This window comes from Gymnodraco acuticeps, unplaced genomic scaffold, assembly GCF_902827175.1.
Source record: "Gymnodraco acuticeps unplaced genomic scaffold, fGymAcu1.1, whole genome shotgun sequence".
NCBI classification, from domain to species: domain Eukaryota; kingdom Metazoa; phylum Chordata; class Actinopteri; order Perciformes; family Bathydraconidae; genus Gymnodraco; species Gymnodraco acuticeps.
In genome coordinates, this window is record NW_022992073.1 from 20848 (window position 1) to 44818 (window position 23971).

At 41.0% G+C, this 23971-nt stretch overlaps 2 protein-coding genes across 4 annotated transcripts in view; both read left to right on the forward strand.

Annotated features, from left to right (window-relative positions):
- Nucleotides 1–5678: 5678 nt before the first annotated feature.
- Nucleotides 5679–15686, forward strand: LOC117537162 (F-actin-capping protein subunit alpha-2-like; the record flags this gene model as incomplete). Its single annotated transcript, XM_034202301.1, is given in 11 exon segments — nt 5679–5742; nt 6812–6863; nt 7745–7808; nt 10454–10561; nt 10564–10645; nt 10648–10661; nt 10954–11033; nt 11671–11749; nt 12093–12164; nt 12501–12563; nt 14691–15686. Coding segments are annotated over 11 exon segments (819 nt in total), but the record flags the coding sequence as incomplete, so codon positions are not given.
- Nucleotides 15687–17739: 2053 nt separating this feature from the next.
- Nucleotides 17740–23971, forward strand: part of LOC117537163 (suppressor of tumorigenicity 7 protein homolog) — a gene marked incomplete at its 3' end in the record, with an annotated part of 63898 nt that continues 57666 nt past the window's right edge. For all 3 annotated transcript variants that reach the window (XM_034202303.1, XM_034202302.1, XM_034202305.1), the window contains 1 exon segment: nt 17740–18061.

The following is a 23971-nucleotide window of genomic DNA, read 5'->3' on the forward strand; positions in this document are numbered from 1 at the left end:
TCTAAACTCCGCTCCAGCATTTCAATGCGCCAGGACTCTTATTTTTCTCTCTCTCAAATATTGAAACGCTTGCATGCCAGGAAAGGGGATCAAACTGGGGAGATGAACGCCCGCGGGCCAAAACACTGCTGCAGTTTACTCTTGCTGTGTGTTTGTAATAATAATAATAATAATGGGTTCCATTTATAAAGCACTTCATATTTGATTTCAAATCCCGAAGTGCTACAAGTAGTGAGCATGAACAGTATAAATAAACATTACACAACACGGTAGAATTAATAAAAAGCAATAAAAAATGTCATTTATATTTATGGCTCTGGATTGGCGCGATGATGTCAGGATTAGTTGAGTGTGTGGTTTCGGTGACAGCGGGTGTCGTTTGGGATTAGGAAAGGGTGCTGAGTGCAAGAGAAAGAGGGGTTGCTGGGTAATATGAGGATGAATATATAGTGTACAAGTTGACTGAAAAGAGACCAGCTGGTGTCTAGGCCAAGAGAGCGCAAGGATCTCACACTACGGGGGGTGTGTGCCATGTTCTGTGTGTGTGTGCTACAGTATTATTATATTCCAGAACCTAGGTTAGCTCTGGATGGCTCCCCTAAGAATCCTTAAAAAGAAAAGGGAATTGATTGTGGGAGACAAGACGAGGATGATGACTGTAAATGTGATTGAGTCATATTTTGATAACACAGAAACTCACACAGTAGCATTTCTCGGCTCCTCAACTGAACACATTTGGGAGTTTTTTTTTACGGGGTTTATGCAAAGACATCCCAACGGTAAAGTGCAATTTTCCGAAGCTGCCCCTCCATTAAATGTGGTTTATTATTTCTCTCCAGGGACGGATCTTCTGTGAAAATTGCACCCAGATGCAAAAAACTCATCAGCAGATTTAAAAGTCCCGGAGATTAATAGAAGACTTTAACTACTGGCACTAAAACAACATAATTGCTTCTGTGTTATTTCTATGTCCAAAAACAACAATATGTGTGACATGGGGCCAAAGGAACTGCGAGTCAATCTTGTTGTAATGTTTTCTAAGACGTCTTTCTCACAATAATGAAGTTAAAAACCAGTTTCCAACTTGATGGCAGAACTGTTCAAGTTGTTTGTTTAACATTTTCTAGGTCTTTTATGGTGCATTGACAGGAGCTCAGACTGATTGGGGAAGTTAGTGTGGTTAAAGAACTTTTAGTAAGTTAAAAACAGAACTTCCCCACAGAGATGGATTGTTACTCTGACCTGTCGTGCTGTTTGTCAATCTGTTTGGTGCTTGTTGAGATGTTGGCCTTAAATGTGTCTGCCTTATCTCGAATGTGACAGAACTAGAACTAGGCTAATAGAAAAGCTTTGAAACACTCGGCTAAGCTGTAACTTTAGTTCGTTAGTGGTTCGGTGCAGAAACAGTAGGAAAACAAAATGGGTCCGACATGAAACTTCTCTCAACACGGTGTGCGGCAGCGTTTCCGCCAGGGGGGCGTCTTGCCGTCATTTGACAAAAAAAAGAATAATTTGAGAGAAGATCGAGAGTTTTTATCGCTTGAAATGACGAAAAGGAAAAAGGACATCCCTCTGTTGGAGGGGCAAAGGAGTCTGGTGGGATTATTTTCGTCGCCAGCAAAGCGTGTTCCTGTGACGGAAAAAAAAACAAAACCCCGCCGCATCTTCCAAGGACCATGCCAAGAGGGGTGTCCCGGCAGGGCGACGTTAAGAAATAGGATAAGGGACGGCGCAATTCAAAATTGTGTGTGTGCAATGCATACGTTAAGAGATATTATCTATAAGGAACGGCTCAACTCAAAATTGTGTGTGTGTGCATGTCATAGACTGTGTATATAGGTGCATACGTAAAGAGATAGTATCTAAGGGACGGCTCAATTCAAAATTCAAGCCACGTGACACGATGTGACGTCACCCCCCCCGCTCTCGGGGTGGACGCCCTCTCAGCCCTGGTCTGGCGGAAAACACCGGTGTGTGCGGATTCTCTTGAGTGGTGATTTCTGGAAAGACGCATATCTGTTGAGTTTGGCAACTCGACCCAAAACCATCTTGATTGATTAATAACAGTTCAATTTGTACTGTATAACTTTCCCTTTAAATCTGCTGTACTTTTGGGGTTTCTCAGATACTGACCAACAACATTGACATTCATGTTCTTGTCTCAGGAAAAAGCTCCATGTAGATTTATTTTGAAGTATTCAGCATCACTGCAAATAATTCTAGAGTTGGCATGTAAATAACTTGCAAGAAGAAGTAGAACTGAATATATTTGTTGTTATTCAATGTTTTTTTCTTCCATTGCCATATTAGGATGTCAGCTGTTGTCTCAGTGCTTCAGTAGAACTGGTTTGAAGTACTTGGAGGAAGTATTTCCCTGTTCTTCACTAGCTTTGAACAGGCAATGTGATACTCATAACCGGCTAATGGAGTATCCGTCTCCTCCTCCTTCTGTCACTGACTCACTTTAAACCACACTGCACTTGATCTGCTCTTCATGCAGCCTGGATCAGTTCGCTGTCAAATCTCAAATCATTCCTCTCCATTCACTTTGCAGTCTCTCCCTATAGCTGTAGGCGCTATACAGTTTATTCTGCAAGCGAACAACGTTGTTCAGTAGTTAAGCCAATGGAAGAAGTCTTAAATCAATGCCTGGACATCAGTGTTCATTTTGGCAGCTGTTTTTGATTTAGTCTTTAGACGAAAATGGTTATTAGTTTTAGTCACATTTTAGTCATTTCTATCCTTCATAGTTTTAGTCTAGTTTAAGTCGACGAAAACTCAAAACGTTTTAGTCTACTTTTAGTTTAAATGTTTTCTCTCTTCAAACCAATTCATTCAGGCAAATGCAGGTTTCTGACATTGGAATCAATGTGACCGCATCAAGTGTTGAAATTCGTAAAGCCACATTTCACTCTCTTAACACTTTACTTGTGTAATATCTAGGGATGGGTATCGTTAAGGTTTTCTACGGTACTACTAGTCTTATCGATACTGCTTCTCGATCCGGTACTTTAACGGTATTCTTGTATTTACTTTTTGTTATTTTTTAAAGGGAAAAACTAACATTGTTAACCAAATAAATTGCTTTATTTAAATGTGAAATAAATGAAATATATATATAATTATGTTAAAATATTGTACTGTACTTGAGTAAAATGTTGAGGTACTTTACTGGAGTATTTAAATGTGTTGCTATTGTGTACTTCTACTCCACAACATGTATTTAATAGCTTTAGTTTTAGTTAGAAATAATGATATTGCAAGTTAGAAACGTAAGATGCATTTTGACAGACAAGACGGACAATTGGGGGGAAAGACCCTGCATTTTGAATGTCCGATAGTCCACCATTAACACCTTAGTCCCGTCTCGTCAACGCAAACTAAATATACATTTCGTCAAAGTTTCGTTATCAAGAATCTAGTTTTAGCTCGTCATCGTCTCGTCTTAATCATGTAAAAAAGGTTGTTGACGAAAATGTTTCGTCATAGTTGACGAAATGAACCCTGCTGGACATCTCTAGTTTTATCATAGTCCAATATTATCTCTTAGCTGTATAGACAGGTTGATTCAATTCAAAACCTTTATTTATCCAGGTAAAATCCCATTGAGATCAATGATCTCTTTTTCAAGGGAGACCTGCAAAGACCTGATAGAGTTGAAGAGGACCGTTTTTTGGATTGAAAATGGCCATTCAATTGTAATCTTTACCTTAAGTGGTGTTTGAGTTGAAACCTCAGTCGTCAGCGCCAGTTACAGGAAGCAGCCGATTAAAAATAAGTAGAGAAGTTTTAACGTTACATGGACTGATGTTCGCTGATAACTCACTTTGGTTCAAATAAAATAATCCGTAAACAAAGTCTTGTTAGATGCTGTCTGCATATGGAAAGTGTGTTACTCTGCTGTCCGGCGTAATGAGGGAGACGCAATGCAAATGAGTCTTCCCTCAGTCTTCCCTCAGTCTTCCCTCAGGGAGTCACAAACACCATTTTCCACCAGCTGTTGAACAAAGTGAGAGTATGTGACACACACACACACACACACACACCACACACACACACACACCACACACAACATACACACATACACACCACACAGTCAACAGTCACACATACACACACACCCACACACACACACAAACACACACACACAACATACACACATACACACACAGTCACAGTCACACACACACACACACACACCCACACAGTCAACACACACAGTCACACACACACACACACACACACACACACACACACAGACAACAACAGACACATATATATATATATATAGACAGACAGATATCAGCATTGGTTTTTTTGTGAAATTGTAGATAACCAACATCATTTGGTCATGATGTCTGAGACAGATAAACTTTGATCTCAACATTACACACAGACACACACACACACACACACACACACACACACACACACACACACACGTTCCTCCCCGAGTGGCTTCCCTTCTCTCAGCATCGCTCATTAGCAGGAATCAATCTGCAGCTCTGCACGAGTGCCAGAGCACTTGTATACACACACTGCTAATAAGGGCCTGGGGGACAAACAAACACACACACTCTGTCACACACTCTGTCACACACACACACACACACACACACACACACACACACACTCTCTGATGCACCACGGTACCCTCTCAGAGATAGAGAGGGGATATAGAGGTGGGGCGAGAGAGAGAATGTGCACTAGAGTCCTCAGCACATTTTGATCTCCTTATATGGTCGTGAAGCATGGGGGGAGGGAGGGGCCGCGGCCGTCTCGCTGTCAGTTTGACATGTGACCTAGAAACAGGAAGTGTTGTGGCGCAGCAGCAGAAGAGAAGTGAGGAAGAGGGGAATGACAGCGTTTAGTGAGTGATAATACACCGCCTCACTCCACCCTCTAGATAGTGACACGGTAACGCTACACCCTCTGTTGGCCGAGGTGCGCACCTATTCAGAGTTCACTTGGTGAATGATACGAATAGCTTTACTTGAGGTGAACTTCTGCAAACTTGAGAAGGAGTCAGAACTATTGCTGCACAATATGGAACTAATCACTAACCGCAATATTTCACTGATTCTTATTCTTATTATCTTGAATCTTCTATTGTTCATAGTGTTTATATACACATATATACTGTCCATAGTGTATGTACTTTCACTTGTCTTCTTTATATAATACTTTAAATGATAACACTGCACTTTACTGCTTAGTTGCACTTCTGGTTAGATGTTTTCTTCGTCTCAGTACTTCTCTAATCCAGTCTAATCATGAAAGATGTATTTCAAATGACCACAGTGTGTTTTTAAGATAATCCGTACCAAACAAAGGGTTATTATCGAGTTAGTAGAATATATTTGTAGGGCCGCGACATCCACAATACTTGATTCAGAATAATATTCACTTATTTAGCTAAATGACTTATTGTGCCACCTGTTTTTAAATGTGCACTCGCCCAAATTGCTGTTGCTCATGATTTAAAAACATGTTTCTCGCTGGGAGTGGTGGGAATTGTAAAAAGAAATATCCTAATAATCAAACGGGTTTTAATGCAATATAATGTCTGAGATCTTGGACTGTGTCAAACATTGATTCATCATGTTGATATTTGGTGAGGATTAGTTTAGTGTTCGACTATCAGTCTTAACCTGTACCTCTTTTTGTTTTCTCTGCAGGTACGCATAGCAGCTAACTTCGTCATCCACGCCCCGCCAGGAGAGTTCAACGAAGTTTTCAATGGTGAGTACTCCGTTTATTCTTCTTTTTGAAGAGTGTAAAGTGCGATGTTATTGACGTAGACCTGGGAAACCTTCATCCCTCCTCCTCTTCCTCACCTCACATATCTCTTCATCTTCTAAATACAGGCTAAAATGACCCATTATATACACGGAAAACACCGGCTCTGTCTACAATGTATGACTTTGTAAAGACATACAAAGGCATAGAATATAAAATGCACATATATTCTTTACTTTAACAAAGCAGCATGCATGGATTTTATTTAAGTGGCTTTAAGGAACATTTTCTATCATAAAATTGCCTGTTAATTTACATTTATTGTAGTAAAACTAGCCATATTTCCCCAATGCTTGCTCCTAAATAGTTTTCTCCAGAAGCTGAAACGGATAATCTTCTCTGTTCACATGCGGTGCCCTCTGGGAACACCTAGAGCAAATAGAGACGATGGTGTCTGGGCCAAATAGTTTCTCGCCCTGCAGCTCTGTGTTGACACCCCTCCCTCACGGTGCCGCCCCTCCAGAGTGTGTGTTTGGCGTTATTAAATCTTCGTCCGGCTGCGATAAATGTCGTCACCTCAGAGGAGCGCCAACGGGCTCTCTGTCTGCCTCTTATCACAGCCTGACACACACACACACACACACACACACACACACACACACACACACACACACACTTACACTTTGAATTACAGTCCCCTCGTGCCACTTTGTCCTCTTTCATCTCTGTTTGATGTTACAACCTTTTCCACCGAGCTAATTCACTGTGTGGTGTGTGTGTGTGTGTGTGTGTGTGTGTGTGTGTGTGTGTGTGTGTGTGTGTGTGTGTGTGGTGTGTTGTGTGTGTGGTGTGTGTGTGTGTGTGTGTGTGTGTGTGTGTGTGTGTGTGTGTGTGTGTGTGTGTGTGTGTGTGTGTGTGTGTGTGTGTGTGTGTGTGTGTGTGTGTGTGTGTGTGTGTGTGTGTGTGTGTGTGTGTGTGTGTGTGTGTGTGTGTGTGTGTGTGTGTGTGTGTGCTGTGTGTGTGTGTGTGTGTGTGGTGTGTGTGTGTGTGTGTGTGTGTGTGCTCTCCTCAGATGTGCGATTGCTGCTCAACAATGACAATCTTCTCAGGGAGGGTGCAGCGCAGTAAGTCTCTCCCGTTGCTCGTCATCCAGGTCTTTTTCCAGAATCTGCAAAAAGTCTGAATGAAAATGTCACAATTCAACAAGCTCATTGAAAATGTTGTTTTTATTTAGTTTTTACAATAACTATATGGCAACACCTGCTCCCATTACGCATGTCATCGCCTCCGCCTCCCCCTTTCAACACTGTCACTCTGATAAAAATCTGTTCCAAAAATAGATAAATAAATGGTATCTCCAAATATAGATGCTTGTTAGTTGGACAAAATCGTTGTGGCAGCTTTGGTTACCATTTATAATCTAAAAAAATGTAATGACTTTTACAAAACATGTAGGGCTTACTTATGCACTTTCAAATGACCTGCCTTATCTACGCATATAGTGCTCAACATAATGATCACACGAGGTGAGTCAGAAATGGCCTAAAACATTTCTAGAGGACTTCGATTTTCCTTCTCGCCTTAGTAAAGGAAAATAAAACCGTTCACTGGTAGGAACCTGAGCACACAGGAACACAAATATATAGGCAACTTAGTTTTTTACACAACAGGGTATAGTAAAATGATTTAAAACAAATTAGGCTACCTTTTTAAATGAACAGCTCTCCTCACTTTGTGGTACTTTTCAAACCGTCCATGTTATTACTTAGTTATTGACCAGAAGTAAACGAGACAGTCTGCGCTATGTTCAACATAAATGTATGGTTTGTGTGGACAGCCCTTTAGTCCACATCCATATTGCTCAAACACTGTCAGCTAACATATCTTAAATAGACCAACATCTTTAAATCTTAAGAAAATTAGCAGCCTAGAGTTGTAGGTATCTTTGAATAAAGTGCCTAGCTAAGGGTGTTTAAAGTAACACTTTATTTCCCTCTCTCTGCAGTGCGTTTGCACAGTACAACTTGGACCAGTTCACCCCGGTGAAGGTCGAGGGATACGAAGAACAGGTGAGATTATTCTTCAGCTCCGACCCGCTCTCTGCACACCGCTCTGAAAACATGGGGATCAGTTCAGGAGAATCTGTGGCTCTGGAAGAAAAAGATATTGTGACAAGGACATAAAAGTGAAATGCCGAGTCGAATATATATATATATATATATATATATAAGAACATAACAAATCGGAAGAAAATGAAAAAACAGGACTTTCTTTGTTCACTATAATAAATATAAATATTGATCATGCCTGCTGTATAAACCAACGTGCGTGGTTAACAAAATGAAGAGTAGTTACTGAAATAATTAACAACTCCAAACGTTTAAAGGTCACCTATCGTGCTATTGTTAGGCAATAGCATAGGTCTCAGATATATAAACATATATAAAAAAACATTGTTTATGAAGTGGTTTTGCTCAAAATACCAAACAGATCACCCATTCTAGCCATGCCTCATATCCCTCTATTTCACTTCCTGTTTCAAAAGTTCTGATTTGGGTATAAAGCTTTAAAAAAATGTATTAAAATTAAAAAGGAGGGGTCTGAGCTCATGCGGGACCCGGCAGCTACTGTCTAAACTAAATACTGCCGTGATTGAAACGCCATATCATGGATTATCAAGGATTCTCTCTGAAACAGTCTGGAGCTCAAAGGCTTTCTCTCTTGCCGGTTTACACCACAAGGTGAGTTCCTTTTTACTTCCTGCTCTTCACACACATGGAGTGTTTCTCAATCGCGAGTAAAGCTTGCTCCAGAGCCATTATTTCAAGCATACTACGTCATCGAGTGCCGCCGAAGTACTGTTCCAATGTCCAGCATACTTGGAATTCTACCGAGCCCGGCGTACTTCGTTTGGAGACATTTCGAGGCTGCACATGTGTAGACTCTGCGGTCCTTAAAATCCCCCACAATGCTTTGCGCACGGACCAATTTCCCCAAATCTGTGGCGGAAAATGTAAGACGGGGCTTCTCATATGAAGCACACCTGCACACTTGCTAGCCTGTTCCACTCTTTGGTTTCCGAATGCCAGGGAAGTATTCTTGACGCTCGGAAGACATGTGCTACCAAGCAAGCGTACTCGAGATTGAGAAACACCCATGCTCTCCAGTACAGGTTAGCTCTGAGTGTTAGCGATGCTAATGTAAACACCGACCATATTACGTCCAAAATAGTCGGGCATTGTTTCTGATAGCAACGTTTCTGATTGGGCCGTGGGTCCACATTTCAGATATTACGTCATATCGGACGCAAATCTGAATCAGCTCCGTTGTTCCCCGTTTTTAGAGATTTGGGTACGGAGGAAAAGAGAGAGGGTTTTATTTCTGACGCTGCGTGAGTTCCCGACACACCGGGGACACATCTTTATGTATAAGAGACATCAACAAGTGCATTTTGCATGATAGGTCCCCTGTGCTCATGCACATCAGAGGAAAGTGTGACTCGATGTTAAGTCACATGTGTTCTTGTACAAAAAGGAGCTCAGTGTTTCTTTATATTTATTTGAAACAATCCTGTAATAGAAGTGGTGTAAAAAATCATTATTATTAGACCATTGCATCTTTAATTCTACAGAAGATTTTCAGCTCTAATTATTATAATTCCACTAATGTTATTCTCTCTGGGGGCTTTAACTCAGAGCAGGGAGGATTAAAGGATCCACAGAGGTCTCTCTCACGTCTCCATTCACACGTCAGCCTCCTCTCTGTGTCGGGAAGTCTGAGCTTCAGTAATGATTGCAGCGTCTGATGCAAAGGTTTCATCATGTCCCTTTTGTTCCGGGTTAAATTCCCCCGTCTGTTACCCAGCAGGCCGCGCTGCGAGCTGAGGAGGATGACGGGCGACTTTTTTGTTTTTCTCTCGTTGCAATGCGTTAATTAATCTCCTGATTATTCTCCCTTTCCACAAAATGTCCTGCCTTCTGACGTCTCGTTGTTTCCGTCTTTTCCTCATCCCTTGTTTCTGTTGTTTCTTTCTTAGTTTGTTAATTTCATTCTCACTTTCTCTCTATCTCTATTTCTGTCTCTGTTTTTTTTCTCTATCTTCCGTTCTTCCTTTGTTTATTTCTATCGCTTTTTCAAATAATTTTTCTTTCTCGTTTTAATGTATTATTCGAGTTAATTCGATGCGTGTGTTCTTGAAGGCAGCTTTAGGAACTGGGTGATCTTTTGCATGGTTTTAATCCCAGGGAACAAAGGAGCCATTGTTTTTGATACTGCTTGATATATATCCTTCATTTAACCAGGTAAAAAGTCTCATTCAGATTAAAATCTCTTTGTCAAGAGCGACCTGGCCAAGCACGGACAACGTTACAACAAATAAACACAAACAATACAGGCAGACGAATAAAGCTGTCGTAAAACTCAACAGAAATGGCACATTATCCAGTCAATGTGCAAATAAAATAAACTCTTATAAAGCATAAAAATGGCACAATTTCTATCGTTGTGAAACCACGTTTTTTATACTGTTGATCGTTGAAACCTAAGGACAAAAGATTGCACAAACTATATTCCTGCCTGGACAACTGAAACATCTTAAATCTGCTTTGTGGTGGTCGGATTTTATTTTAATTTTCATTAGTTTTTAGCACAAACAGCCACTCCACACTCGCTCTGCTTATTGTCCTCCTCCTCCTCGTCTCCTCCCTCCTCCCAGGTCTTAATCACAGAGCATGGAGACCTGGGGAACGGCCGGGTCCTGGACCCCAAGAGCAAGATGTCCTTCAAGTTCGACCACCTGAGGAAGGAGGCGAGCGACCCCGCGGCCCCCAGGACGTGGACGGGTCCCTGGAGGGCTGGAGGGGCGCCGTGGACTCAGCCGTCAGGGCCTACGTCAAGGAGCACTACCCCACGGAGTCTGCACCGTACGTAGAGGCAAAATATACCTTTACTGTATTAGTTAACAATGAACATCTGGATTTATTCAAGAATCACGGCAAAAAGAATCCCATTTTGAGACAGCAGGATGTTTAGCAAGATGCTTTTCATGCCAGGCCCCTTGTTCTTCTAGGCTCCACACTGAAGATACTACAGTCCCTCAGTTGCACGCTAGCATGAGCTTCATTTCGTAGCTGTAAACAAAAACGACTGTTTCATTTAGAAAGAATAACCTTTTGCATTTAAAATCAGACAATAAGTATTTTCTACCTCCTTCAGATTTACGGGAAAACCATCGACGGACATCAAACCATCATCGTGTGCATCGAGTGCCATCAGTTTCAACCAAAAAACTTCTGGTATGTTTACTGGACTGTAACTGAATATGTCATTTTTTTATTTTTGATTATTAGTTTATTTTTAGTAAAGATGACAGACTTGTTTATCATAGATCTTTTAATTTTTCAGAAGGACCAAAAGTGCTGGTGCCCCAACAATGTTTTTAAATGAAAGTTTAAAAACACCTTGAAATACTAGATAAGCTCAAAAAGCCCTACATGTATTTTTGATAAGTACCAGTTATCTTAAAGGCTTTGATTGAATTGCCACTTACCTCCTGAGCGTGTGACTGTTGGGCCTCTGAGCGCCGCTGAGCTGATTCTGATCGGGTTAATCTGATTGGATAAGAGCTGCACCAATCCTCTTTGCTTGCTGGACTTTACGGGGCTTATGGGTAGTTTTCTGTGATGATCCCACAGCTCCTGTATGTACCGCCTTGTTTCTGTAATGAGGAACCTGGGGGGAAGATTTAGGATCAGATAAGGAAAATGAAACGGAGATTGACACCATTGTTACATTTTGATTTAAGATTTATAATGTGCGCACAAAAAAACAAGAATTAACAGCTGACTTTGATTCAACAATTGTATGTGATTTAGTTTTAGTGTCATAAAATAACAACAATGAACACCTTGTGGCTTCCTCCTCTCTGCACAGGAATGGACGCTGGAGGTCAGAATGGAAGTTCACCGTCTCCCCCTCCTCCACCCAAGTGGCAGGCATCATGAAAATCCAGGTACTTTTTTTAAATCATACACTCAGTGAAGAGGCGCAAAGGCTTGTTTTGGTGTGTGTCATTCGTACACAAATTCAGTATAACGTTGAGTTGGTGTTTTTCTAGTCAGAACACAACTAGACAAAAAAGCTTGTTCTGTTTCGTCCCTTTTGGATCATTTCTGTCTCACTTCTTCACTCCCTTCACCAGAGTGTGTTTGTCATGTTTAGGAGTGTTTTTATAGATCCATTGAGATGTCTTTGTGTCACCCACACAGCTTGTATTTCTCCCACTTCATGTTTTATTGTTCTGAGTTACAGGACTTTATGAACACAATAAAGAGAGACTAAACCTGTTCCTTTAGGTTCATTACTATGAAGACGGCAACGTGCAGCTGGTGAGCCACAAGGAGGTCCAGGAGTCCATGTCCATTTCTGTGAGTGGAAACAAACACATTTGAGGAAAATGAACAATATGATGTCAAATCAAATCAGCCAATTACATTCAAGCAATTCAAATCACATGATATATCAGTGTTAACGTCTCATACATTAAACCTATCATTCTCTCTGTCAGTTTTCTCTATTAAAGTTGATTTAACGTCTAAAATTGCTGCTATGTTCGGCTAAAAATCGCCAGGGATGTAACTTTTCCTAATTGTTTACAGTGTGAAAGTGTTAGGTTGTGTATTTCCTAAGGTTTGAACATGTGCATAAAAACGACCCAGTCTTTTTCACCTGTAATTAATCACGTGTGTCTTTTCCTCTCTTAGAATGAGGCGTCAACTGCGAAGGAGTTTGTGAAGATCATGGAGGCTGCAGAGAACGATTACCAGGTATGAAATGATGGGAAACTGTTACTTGATACTTGCATATAGACTCTTATTGCACTATTTCACTTTTTTAAACTATTTTCATTTTTGTATTTACTATTTACTTGCACTATATTTTTCTGTGTTATTGTGTTGCACTGTTGAAGAAGCCTGTGACCTAAGATTTTCATCGGCATAACTACACTGTAGCTATGTTGGTATGACAACATAAAGAACCTTGAACCTTGAAATATGCAGATTTTAAACTGGTTGTTGCAGAGAAAACAGTTGGGTTGCTGGGGGTGCTATTCCACCAGACACGCCGCGTTACGGCTAGAAGCGTCCCGGCGCTGGGCTCCGCTAAATATAGGATACAAGTCTATTTTCGACGCGAGGCGTTGCATAGCACCGGGCAGGAAGTGGACCGGTCAGAGCATCCAGTCAATCCCCAAAATAAACTCATTTTGCAGACCCTATCCCTCCGTAGTCTTTCAAGTAGGAGGAGAAATGCCAGCGTTCTCCTCCGGTTTACAGGTGTTGGGGATTTATTTTGTCTTTACTCCTAGACATTTAACCTATTCTGTGTGTTGACATTTACGACCATCCCTGCTTCTAATCTCCCGTAAGGAATGTGTTAATGCAGTCGTATGTTGATACTAGGTTTTATGGCCTGACCTGGTGGGCACAGGGGGGGGGGGTTACGACTGTGAGAACGCTAGCTTCTAAGCTCCACAGATGTGAGAGACATCTGTGTCTGCAGAGGTGTTTACGCCCATCCCCAATATGTGGATTTAACTCTCTGTAAACTAGTTAAAAGGTCTACCAAGATGCGAGGCTGATCAGATTTGACATGGCAACCCACCCGTGCAGTCAGAACCTTTGACTGTGTGACTTGTGATGTGAATTTCTCCGGCCGATGCTTGTATTAAATCTCAGTGTTTGACATCAGAACTCCTGCTCGTCCCGTGTCTCCTTCATGAGTCGGTGCTACACAGAAGTTTCCTCCACAACAGGCACTGTGTAAATTATATATAGAATAATTATGATGATGAATGCATTTTTTTACCACTAAAATACATCAACACATCTTTGATTCATGTCGTTTACAACTGGAGTATTACAACTATTATTAACTTCGTCTGTACAAAGTAGCCTGTCCAGGGAAATATGCCCAAATCAACTAAATCTGCGAGCCGGCACACAAGACGCTCCGCTTCCGAAACGCTCCCGGTGGGTTATGACGCCGGAGGAGGTCGGACCAAAACCGCGGCGCAGACGGACCCGGTGGAATCCCGGGGTTACAGATTTATTGATTCAAAGCGTTGGCGTGAGTTGCAATCGACTCAAAAAGAGACATGGATATCACTTTCTTGTCAGGATGAAATGATGAAATCCTTCACTCTCACACTGCAAACCTCGAACACAGGACTTTCATCATGAAGTCAGATTTGAGGCTCAAACGAGGAGATATTTGAACGTTGTATTTTTCAAGAGGAAAGTGCACTTTCATGGCCATCCATTTCATGTTTAAGGCTTTTGACTTTTCAGTATTTGAAGAAAACAAACCAGTCTATTTCCCCTTCTCTGAGATTAAAATCTGAATCGTGAGATTAAAGTCAGAAAATATTCAAAAATGTTTTAAAAAATCTTTCATTTCAGAATTATCGATTTTTCTCAGAATTTTTATTTTTTTTATTTTACTTTTCATTTTAGTGCTTACAATCCAAACAAAGTGAAATATTTGAATATAATAAATATAAATAACTGAATTCTATCATCTTCCCTTCATTTAAAGGAGAGTCGGTCTTGAAGCACACTTTGGGAACAGAAAGGACATTTAATTGTACATATATTCTTGTAATGTCACACAGGTTTACTAATTTGTATTATTTATTCATAATAATTCTTAAAAATACCTAGATAATAAGAATTGTGGGGAAACAAAGACTATCTCTGGTTTTAAGTTTTTCCGTCAGATCTAAAAAATAAATTCACATGGGTCCCTGATCCTCTTCTGTCCGTAGGAATGGGTTGATGTATTTGGTTTCTGAAGCACGTTGAGTCACCTTTTGTGGATGATAAGTGCTATATAAATAAAGTTTGATTTGAATCCTCTACCCTTCCTCCTTGTGTTCCTCCTCCTCCTCGCAGACGGCCATCAACGAGAACTACCAGACCATGTCGGACACTACCTTCAAAGCCTTACGCCGCCAGCTTCCTGTGACGCGCACCAAGATCGACTGGAACAAGATCCTGAGCTACAAGATCGGCAAAGAAATGCAGAACGCTTAAAAACACCCCGCAGAGAACATAACAGCCCCCTCCCCTCGCCCCCCTACCTCCACTTCCACCCCAAACAACGTTGCATGACTGGATAGATGTATCGTCTTTGTACAGAAAATTAGAGAAACTGGGACAAAGAGAGGTTTCTGGGTGCCGCAGCCCGACGTCACGTTACACATTGGATGTTATTGTTTTTTATATACAGACACATCTGTATAATGGTGAAGGAGATATCACAAGACATAGGAAAACGGGGGCACTTGTATGCAAAAAAGATCCTTATAAAATATCACGTGTGCAATATTTGTTGTGTCAGTGAGACCTTTTTTTTTTTTTTTTTTTGACCTGCGGAGAAAACGAGAATTGTTTTTGCATTTTACAAAAGAAATGAGATATTTGGCTGTAAACAAAGACTCCCTTCACTTCACGGTGTCGATAAACAAAAAGTGTGTTATTGAATGGTATCTTTGGCACAAGCAGTCACAAAATCAACGTTTTGTCCCTTAATGGTGGTACTTCCCCCTCACAGTTTGTCCTAGAATCCAGACTGAAGCGCTCCTGGCTCAAATTTGCCTTTTTTTTTTTTGGTCAGAGTTCAGTGACCACTTAACAAGCTTAATTAACACCAGTCGCTAAGTGATGTGCATAATGTCCAATTTACAATAAAATCAGAACGCATCACATTCTCCTCCAGTGCTTATTTTTATTAAAAAAGAAAACAGAACCTGACTGTATTATATAACAAGGCACATTGTAATATATACCTGTATGAAACATCCTGTCTGTCAGTTTGGTGATTTATTTCCATGAGATCAATTGTAATTCAGTCACAATTATGTTGCATTAAATGACACATTTTCTATCTGCTGACTCTCATGATTTTCTCGTACCCTTCATTGTGATAAAAAGTAATAAACTCAAGTGTAATACGAGGAAATTCATTTAATTTAGGGTTATTTCACTGCACTTTGTCCTAAAAGTGGCATGAACCGGTGTTATTACGTGTTATTAAGTTATGACTGCACAGATGTGTCTTTAGTGCCCTGTACCATCCTATTTAAGTTAAATAAGTGAATATATATTTTTAAATATTCACTTGATGGATGAGAGTCATGGAGCTCTTGAAGTACAGTTTCCGAAATAAAAGGACTTTATTTTACACTTTTACAATGATTTATAATGACTTATTATTTACTCATTTGTAATTCCACGTGTCAGGACTGTTCATAATTAGCAAGAAGAACAGTTAATAACTGGATGAGATGTTGTAGGAAACAAAGACTTCCTCTGTGTGGTTTCATGTATTTTATTAACTGATTAATTATGGGGTCAAATGACGATGAGAACACTGCTGATAAAGGATGGTGTTGATGCCTTTTCTTCAAGATATTAACGTCTTAAAGGGCCCATGTCATGCTTCTCTGGTTATCACACGTCCCCTTGTTGTTATGAAGGTTTTTCTGCATGTAAACGGTCTGCAGAGTCACAAACCCTCAAAGTACACCCTGTAGCGAGTAAAACTCTAACACAGAGAAGACCTGTCTGTGCTGCCCCAGAACGCCTCGTTGGAGATTTCTCTTTTTCTTCCTGGGTACAGTGACGTGACCATACCCAAATGGACCAATCCGTGGAGCTCCTCACACACACACAGGCCGTTTCTCAATCACGAGGATGCTTGCTTGGTAGCACATGTCTTCCGAGTCACTTCCTTCAGAAGCTAGGCAAGAATCCTTCCTGGCATTCGGAAAACGAAGAGTGGAACAGGCTAGCAAGTGTGCAGGTGTGCGTCATGACTCATATGAGAGTGGAAACTAGGGGTGTAGCCTGTAGGTGCGCCGCGTTTTGGGGGCTAGTGGAGCCTAGCAGATGGGGGTGTTCAGCACCCCCCGCTTCCCGCGTCCATTCGCGATGTCTCGCAGACCCCACCCAGCAAGCAGGACATGAACACAGCTCACACCCACACCGTCCGCTCCTTGCAGCAGCGAGCCCCGCAACGTCCCGCCAACACGGCACCCAGACTCCACGCAGCATTCTCATCTGTTAGTCAGTACTGGTGTCATTTCCTGGTTGCTAACAAACGCCATTGTAACACATAATCACTGATGTTCCGCTGTGACGGTGGTGGACTCATCAGAACAGAGTGGGCGAGCTGACCAATCAGAGCACAGTGAGCTCACAGGGAGGAGGGGGGGGGGGGCAGGAGCTCCAACAAGCCGTTTAGGACAGAGAGTGAATACACAGACTATACAGAGATGCTGTTTGAGAAACCAATGTGAGTTTGGAACATTGAGCAATATAAATCTATTCTAGTAGACCTCAACAATGGAATTATGATCAGTAGAAATGGCTATGTCGGGACCTTTAAAGTCACCACTTTGAACACAAATGTATGTATTCAAGTTAGTATGAAAATGTACACACTTTTTTTTATTGAGGAGACATGTGATGATTATGGCAGAGAAAGAACCAGACAGAAATAAGTTTAACTTCAATTGTACAGTAATAATAAGCTACTCTTGTTCTTGTTATAAAAAGAGTGACTTCACATTGGCTTTCATTAATTTTCTAGTTTGAAACTCTTCATTATTGTTCATCATGGTACAACAAAGGGATCCTGTTTTGAATTATTGTTCATCATGGTACAACAAAGGGATCCTGTTTTGAGGTTTATATTAAATCAGTGTTTCCATGTGTGACTCACCTCTTTGAGGGAAATATGTTAAGCTACATGTGACGCTACATTTAGAAAATACATTTTAGAAGCATAGTCCTGTAGACATAAATACATTTGACAATATAATTAAAATGTTTTTGATATTTGCCTGATGTGCAGAAGAATAACGCATGCGCAGAAGGACGAAGTTTGGACCATTACAGTTGACCACCTGCTAACGCTCCTCTCATTGTGCAATAGCATTAACGGTTTATGTATGCCTTTTCCCATTTATTATACAGCTCCAACATATGATTGTAAATGATATGATCAGTTCTGAGTTGCTCCAGGTTAGATTCGCCGAAAGACGATACAGGTAAATCAGCGACAGCGATGTCTAGAGGCGAGGGGAGGTAACTGTCCAGGTTAGCGAGCCGGTGGCTAGCTGTGAGCTAACGCTAGCCAGACACGTCTACAGCACTCAGTCTGCTGTTGCTGCTGCTGCTGGAAGTACACACATGTTGGACTGCTGCCGGAAGAAATGCCCGCGACCAAGAAGGATTTAACACACTTCCCACACATCGAGGTAAGCTCACACACACACGTGTAGTGTTAACGAGTCACAGTGTGTCCACGTTTATATAAAAAAAGTTAGTTTTACAAAGCTAAACTAGCAGTTAGCTAGCAGAGGCTAACATGCAGCTAAGTTTAAATGGGAATCCTCATGCATGGAAAACAATCACAATTCATAATTCCTTTATTCGTGCTACAAAGAGGGCATTTACGTTGTTACAGCAAAGTATAGATAGAGACGAAGAAAATAGGCATGCACATAGTATTTATATTTGTTACAATTTCCAGAAGTACACATTCAGGTAGATGGTAAGTAGCAGCAGTATTTATCAAATACATAAAACGTGTAGCATTGTAGATGTGGTTTATAACATTATTATTATTTCTTATTGCACATAGTTACTTAGGTTCCTGTTGCAGTAATGGGTGGATTAACTATGAGTAGCAGCCAGTAGTAATAATAATATATGCAGAACGTAAGTGCTGTACAATGTAACAGTGGTGTCATAGTCTTTGAACACATGGACACACACGCTAATTGACTAGTTCTAACTACATAATGGGGCATCAATCATTCCGAGCATGTCATTAGTTGTCCTGGCAATGCGCCATAGCTGAAGAGAGCAGAGTGTATTGTTGTTTATGGTCTCCATCATGAGTCAATATCTCTTATCTGGCTCTGCAGAGTTTACAGTGTCAGCCGGTGGTGTTGTGCTTCATGCTGTCTGTCTGCAGGGGAAGCCATCCGCATGCACAGCAGACTTTAAACAAGACATGGACTCCGATCCAGAGGAGGTAGAAGTACTCAGATGTTCTACTTCAAGTACAAGATCTGAGTACTTCTACTTTTACTCAAGTCTTGAGTAAAAGTAGAAGGACTCAGCTCTTGTACTTGAGTAAAAGTAGAAGTACTCAGATCTTGTACTTGAGTAAAAGTAGAAGTACTCAGATCTTGTACTTGAGTAAAAGTAGAAAGTACTCAGATATTGTACTTGAGTAAAAGTAGAAGTACTCAGATATTGTACTTGAGTAAAAGTAGAAGGACTCAGATCTTGTACTTGAGTAAAAGTAGAAGTACCAGAGTGTAGGAATACTCTGTTACAGTAAAAGTACTGCATTCAAAATGTTCCTCAAGTAAAAGTAGAAAAGTATTCTCATCAAAATATAGTGAAAGTAGCGACAGTAAAAGTAGTCGTTGTGCAGTATGGTCCGTTCAGAATAATATATATGATATGTTTATAATGATTGATCATGAAAGTGTTCTCAAAGCTGGTGAAGGTGCAGCTAGTCTGAATGACTTTGTATACTGCAGGGTAGCTGGTGGATTTACTCCAGGTGGAACTAAAGTCTGATTCAACACTTGATTAGATTTCACATCATTCATCCAGATATGTAAAGAAACTAAAGGTATTATGTAGTGAAGTAAAAGTACATGATTTACCTCTGAACTGTGGTTGGGAATAGTACAAAGTAGCAGAAAATAAAGTGATGTACTTATGTTAAGTCCTTCACAATTGTACTTAAGTACAGTACTTAAGTAAATGCTGAGATCCCAAGTTACCCACTGCTTGTTGGCCTGGTGGACCTCATGTTTACCTCCGCTGGGACTCACTGTGGCTCAGTGGTGCAGTTGGCATTACGCTCTCTCGCAGCAGCGGTGAGCCTCTTGTGACTGTGCTGAGCAGCAGATGGAAGAATGTGCTCTTTGAGAAAGCCAGCTGGGTCTGAGCAGAGAAGGCAGGAGAGTATTCAGGCTCTGGTGGAGGAGGGTAGTGTGTGTACGAGCTGGCTCTGAGCAGAGAAGGCAGGAGAGTATTCAGGCTCTGGTGGAGGAGGGTAGTGTGTGTACTACGAGCTGGCTCTGAGACAGAGAAGGCAGGAGAGTATTCAGGCTCTGTGGAGGAGGGTAGTGTGTGTCCGAGCTGGGTCTGAGCAGAGAAGGCAGGAGAGTATTCAGGCTCTGGTGGAGGAGGGTAGTGTGTGTCCGAGCTGGCTCTGAGCAGAGAAGGCAGGAGAGTATTCAGGCTCTGGTGGAGGAGGGTAGTAGTGTGGTCCGAGCTGGGTCTGAGCAGAGAAGGCAGGAGAGTATTCAGGCTCTGGTGGAGGAGGGTAGTGTGTGTACGAGCTGGGTCTGAGCAGAGAAGGTAGGAGAGTATTCAGGCTCTGGTGGAGGAGGGTAGTGTGTGTACTACGAGCTGGCTCTGAGCAGAGAAGGCAGGAGAGTATTCAGGCTCTGGTGGAGGAGGGTAGTGTGTGTACGAGCTGGGTCTGAGCAGAGAAGGCAGGAGAGTATTCAGGCTCTGGTGGAGGAGGGTAGTGTGTGTCCGAGCTGGCTCTGAGCAGTCGTAACCAAAAGCATGGATGGTAATGGAGGTTTATGTGACAGATTTAATGTGTGCTTCTGATTCTCACTGTGTCACTATGTGTATGTATGTAGTACTGCAGCCGTCCAAATTGTCTGACTAAGTCCTTCTAGTCTGACTAAGTCCTTCTACATACCTCTGGATTAGTCTATATAATAATTGTTTCCCCCCCCTGCATAACTGGGATTTTAAACCTCTCAAATATCGAACCTTCTTTGTTTTGATATCCTAATTAACAGACATAAATAATCTTAAATAAATAAATACACTTCCCAGTTTGGCATCAATTAATAAATCGAGTCTAGTCTAAAACCTTCGTGTTTTTCATAATATTCTAACATATTGTAAAATACAAATTTGTACATGTTTAAATATTATATATTGTACAATGTGCATATTCCTACTTTGTTTAGAAATAAAACATTTTATCCAACCTTTTATTATTCCTATTTTTATAGAAATATTATCTTTTATCACCTCTTTTTTCAATTTCTTTCAAATAGTTCTAAATAACAATGATTTCTTGGTCACCTAATGGCGTCCGTTGTAGCAGCACACTTGATGAATAATGACGTATTTAAGCAGGTGGACATGTCTCTTGCTGGGTTAGAGCTGCTGAGTCAAAATGTAAATCTCTGTCAACTCAACAGCACATTTCCATAATTAAATGAGCCCTGCTGTTCTTCTGACATGCCGTGAAATGAGTATGCAGATGACGATAGATGAAAACACATTATTAGATCTGCTGCGATGTTTCCATGCGGCCGCGTCATTAAACACCGTGGAGTGTTTGACCTTGGTTATGTTTAGATGGAGCATTTGCTTCCCTAACATGCAGGTAACCGCTCTCCGCTCTCACATTACATTTGGATATTAGATGAAATTTAAAAGATAATATTCAACTGAGTATTACTTTCACTACATACTTCTGCTTCCTCTTCATACACCACCATATACAACCGTTTTTATTTCCTAGTTCCCTTTATACCACGATGATTGTTTAACTGTGGCATTCCCCCGTCAAGACGGTTTATCACCCACTTTCCATCAACGTGGTTTTTTCTTATTTTCATTTGGTAAATGTTTTTTTTCTATTTCTCAGAACGACTATTGGCATCCCACAGACTGTGTACACTAGTTGGAAGTAACTTTAATAACAGTATGATAGACACAGATTTACCTTGGGGATAAAAACGACTTTACCTACAACCAACTAGTTATCTTCTTCGTGTTGTTTGAATATCGACATTTGTCATCGTTACGTGTCTTTTTAATTGATACCTTCCTCTCTGGTTGTTGACGAGGTTAAATCCTTAGTATGAGCTCCACTGAGGGGCTGAGTGCCAAACTTGACATTTTTTGATTGATATTTTTGACAAACAATCCATTTCACTAATTGGGATCAATAAAGTAGATCTAATCTGATCAAACAAAATACATGATTATTTCATCAGCTATTTACTGTTAACAGACTGGGGATGGGTATCGTTAAGGTTTTAACGGTACTACTACTTTATCGATCCGGTCCTTTAACGGTACTCTTATCGGTTCTTTTGAGAAAAAAAAGGTAAATTAACTAAACTAATTATAAATAATATGAACTTACAGAACTAAGTATTTACTGCAAAAATCCAGTGGTACAGAGCAACACAGGTGGGGGCCTTCTGGAGGAAGATTGAGGCATACTTAAAGGCCCGGACGCCCCAAGCTGACACCAAAGAACTGACACAGACGGACCCCCGACTGTTGTGTCGCCTCTGCGTCTTGGCCACACCGCAAAGACTTCAGCCGACGGCCAAATACATCATAGACGTATTTTGCATATTAGAAACGGAGTTGGCGAAACTAAAACTGCAATATAATGTTTATGTAGCAATAATACAAATGACATATTTTGTACCGATAAAAAGACCGATAACGTCGGAGCTTAACGGTCTTTAATAATTCCGCCCCGGGGCCCGTTTAATACCGGGGCTCGGTACCCATCTCTAGACAAGACTATATGTTAAAAGACAGCATTTAAAAAAGGAAAGCCTGATCTAACCCGAGAATAATCCTCGTAATATTCCCACTTCTGTTTCGTGTGACTTATGGCTAAAATGACAGTCTGTTTAATTCTGACACTACTATTGTTACGTGTCCTCACTTTTTCTTTGTCAATTATCAGCCTGTGGTTCTTTTGAGTTTCCTTTTCATTAGAAGTGTCACAATGGAGTTTCTTTTATGATGAAATCAAGACCATCAAATAGAAAGTAAAAGCAGAAATGTGGTCAATTGTGACAACCCTACTTTATCCAGTAGACCCATAGTGTGTGTCTTTAGCGATCTATAAAGCTGTATTCACATGATACACAAAGTTTTGTTTTTCACGGTTACCTCCCCTGCTTTCTTGCGGTGCTACATACAGCTGTCCTCTGATTGGTTGCTCGTCAAAAGGTCAGCAATAAGCAAGGTTTCCAAAGTTGGGAAAATGTCAACTTTGAGAGCAATTTTTCACCTATTCGCTCGGCACTGCTCTCTCCGTTGAAACACGATTGCAACGTTGCGCAGATCCGTTTGACTGTGTATGATGTGAATGCAGCTTAAGACTCGTGACCAATTGATGAACTGCATACAAGAAAAACAACTTAAGAAACCACTCAGGTGATATAATGGGAACAGAGGTGTAGTGGAGGAGAGTTGTAGACATGTTTTAATGTTGAAGGACTTGCACCATCACCCTCTGCGTCCTGTATGCTTGTATTTCAAAGTTTGTGTTGGCTAAATAATGATAATCCTTCTGTCAAATCCTCTTTTGAGTCCCTTCATTATCATGCTGAGTTTGCACTTTCAAGGTTAAACTAAAGTAGATCCCTTATACGTCGTTTGTGGCGCAGTTGGCAAAAAACATTGTCTCCGGACTTTGGATGTAAAAAGGCATTATAGTTCTGATGTGCAGCCAGAAGACTCAAAAGGTCAGAGCGTAAAGAGGGATTTACTGAGCATGTTGTGGCTCTAAACCAGCTGCTAGTAGCCCTCATGGACCATTGGAGCTGGCAGGGAAGACATGGATATCATGTGTCTTGATGTTTCTGTGGAGAATGCTGGCAGACTCCGTGTTGAAGACCACTGATAATAACTTGTTTTGGGTTCAGAGACAGATGCTGCTGGGCTTCTTTCCCAGGCTTCCTATCCCCCAGAGAATTCCTATCAACAATACAAAGTCTTTGAAGTCTGGAATTGCTTTTGACAACGTCTTTACTGCAAAAAGATTTCTGACCAGGACCGGGACATTGAAGCCTCTCCAGTAAGAAAAAGATAATTCCACCGCTCTGCAAACAATTAATAGACTTTAACAAATATAAAAATAACCCTGGGAAAGTACACAACCAATCCACAATCAAGGTTCAGTATCAGTACTCTTATAACTAAAGACTATAGAGAAACCCTGTGAGTTGGCTGCATATCACACACACACACACACACACACACACACACACACACACACACACACACACACACACACACACACACACACACACACACACACACACACACACACACACACACACACACACACA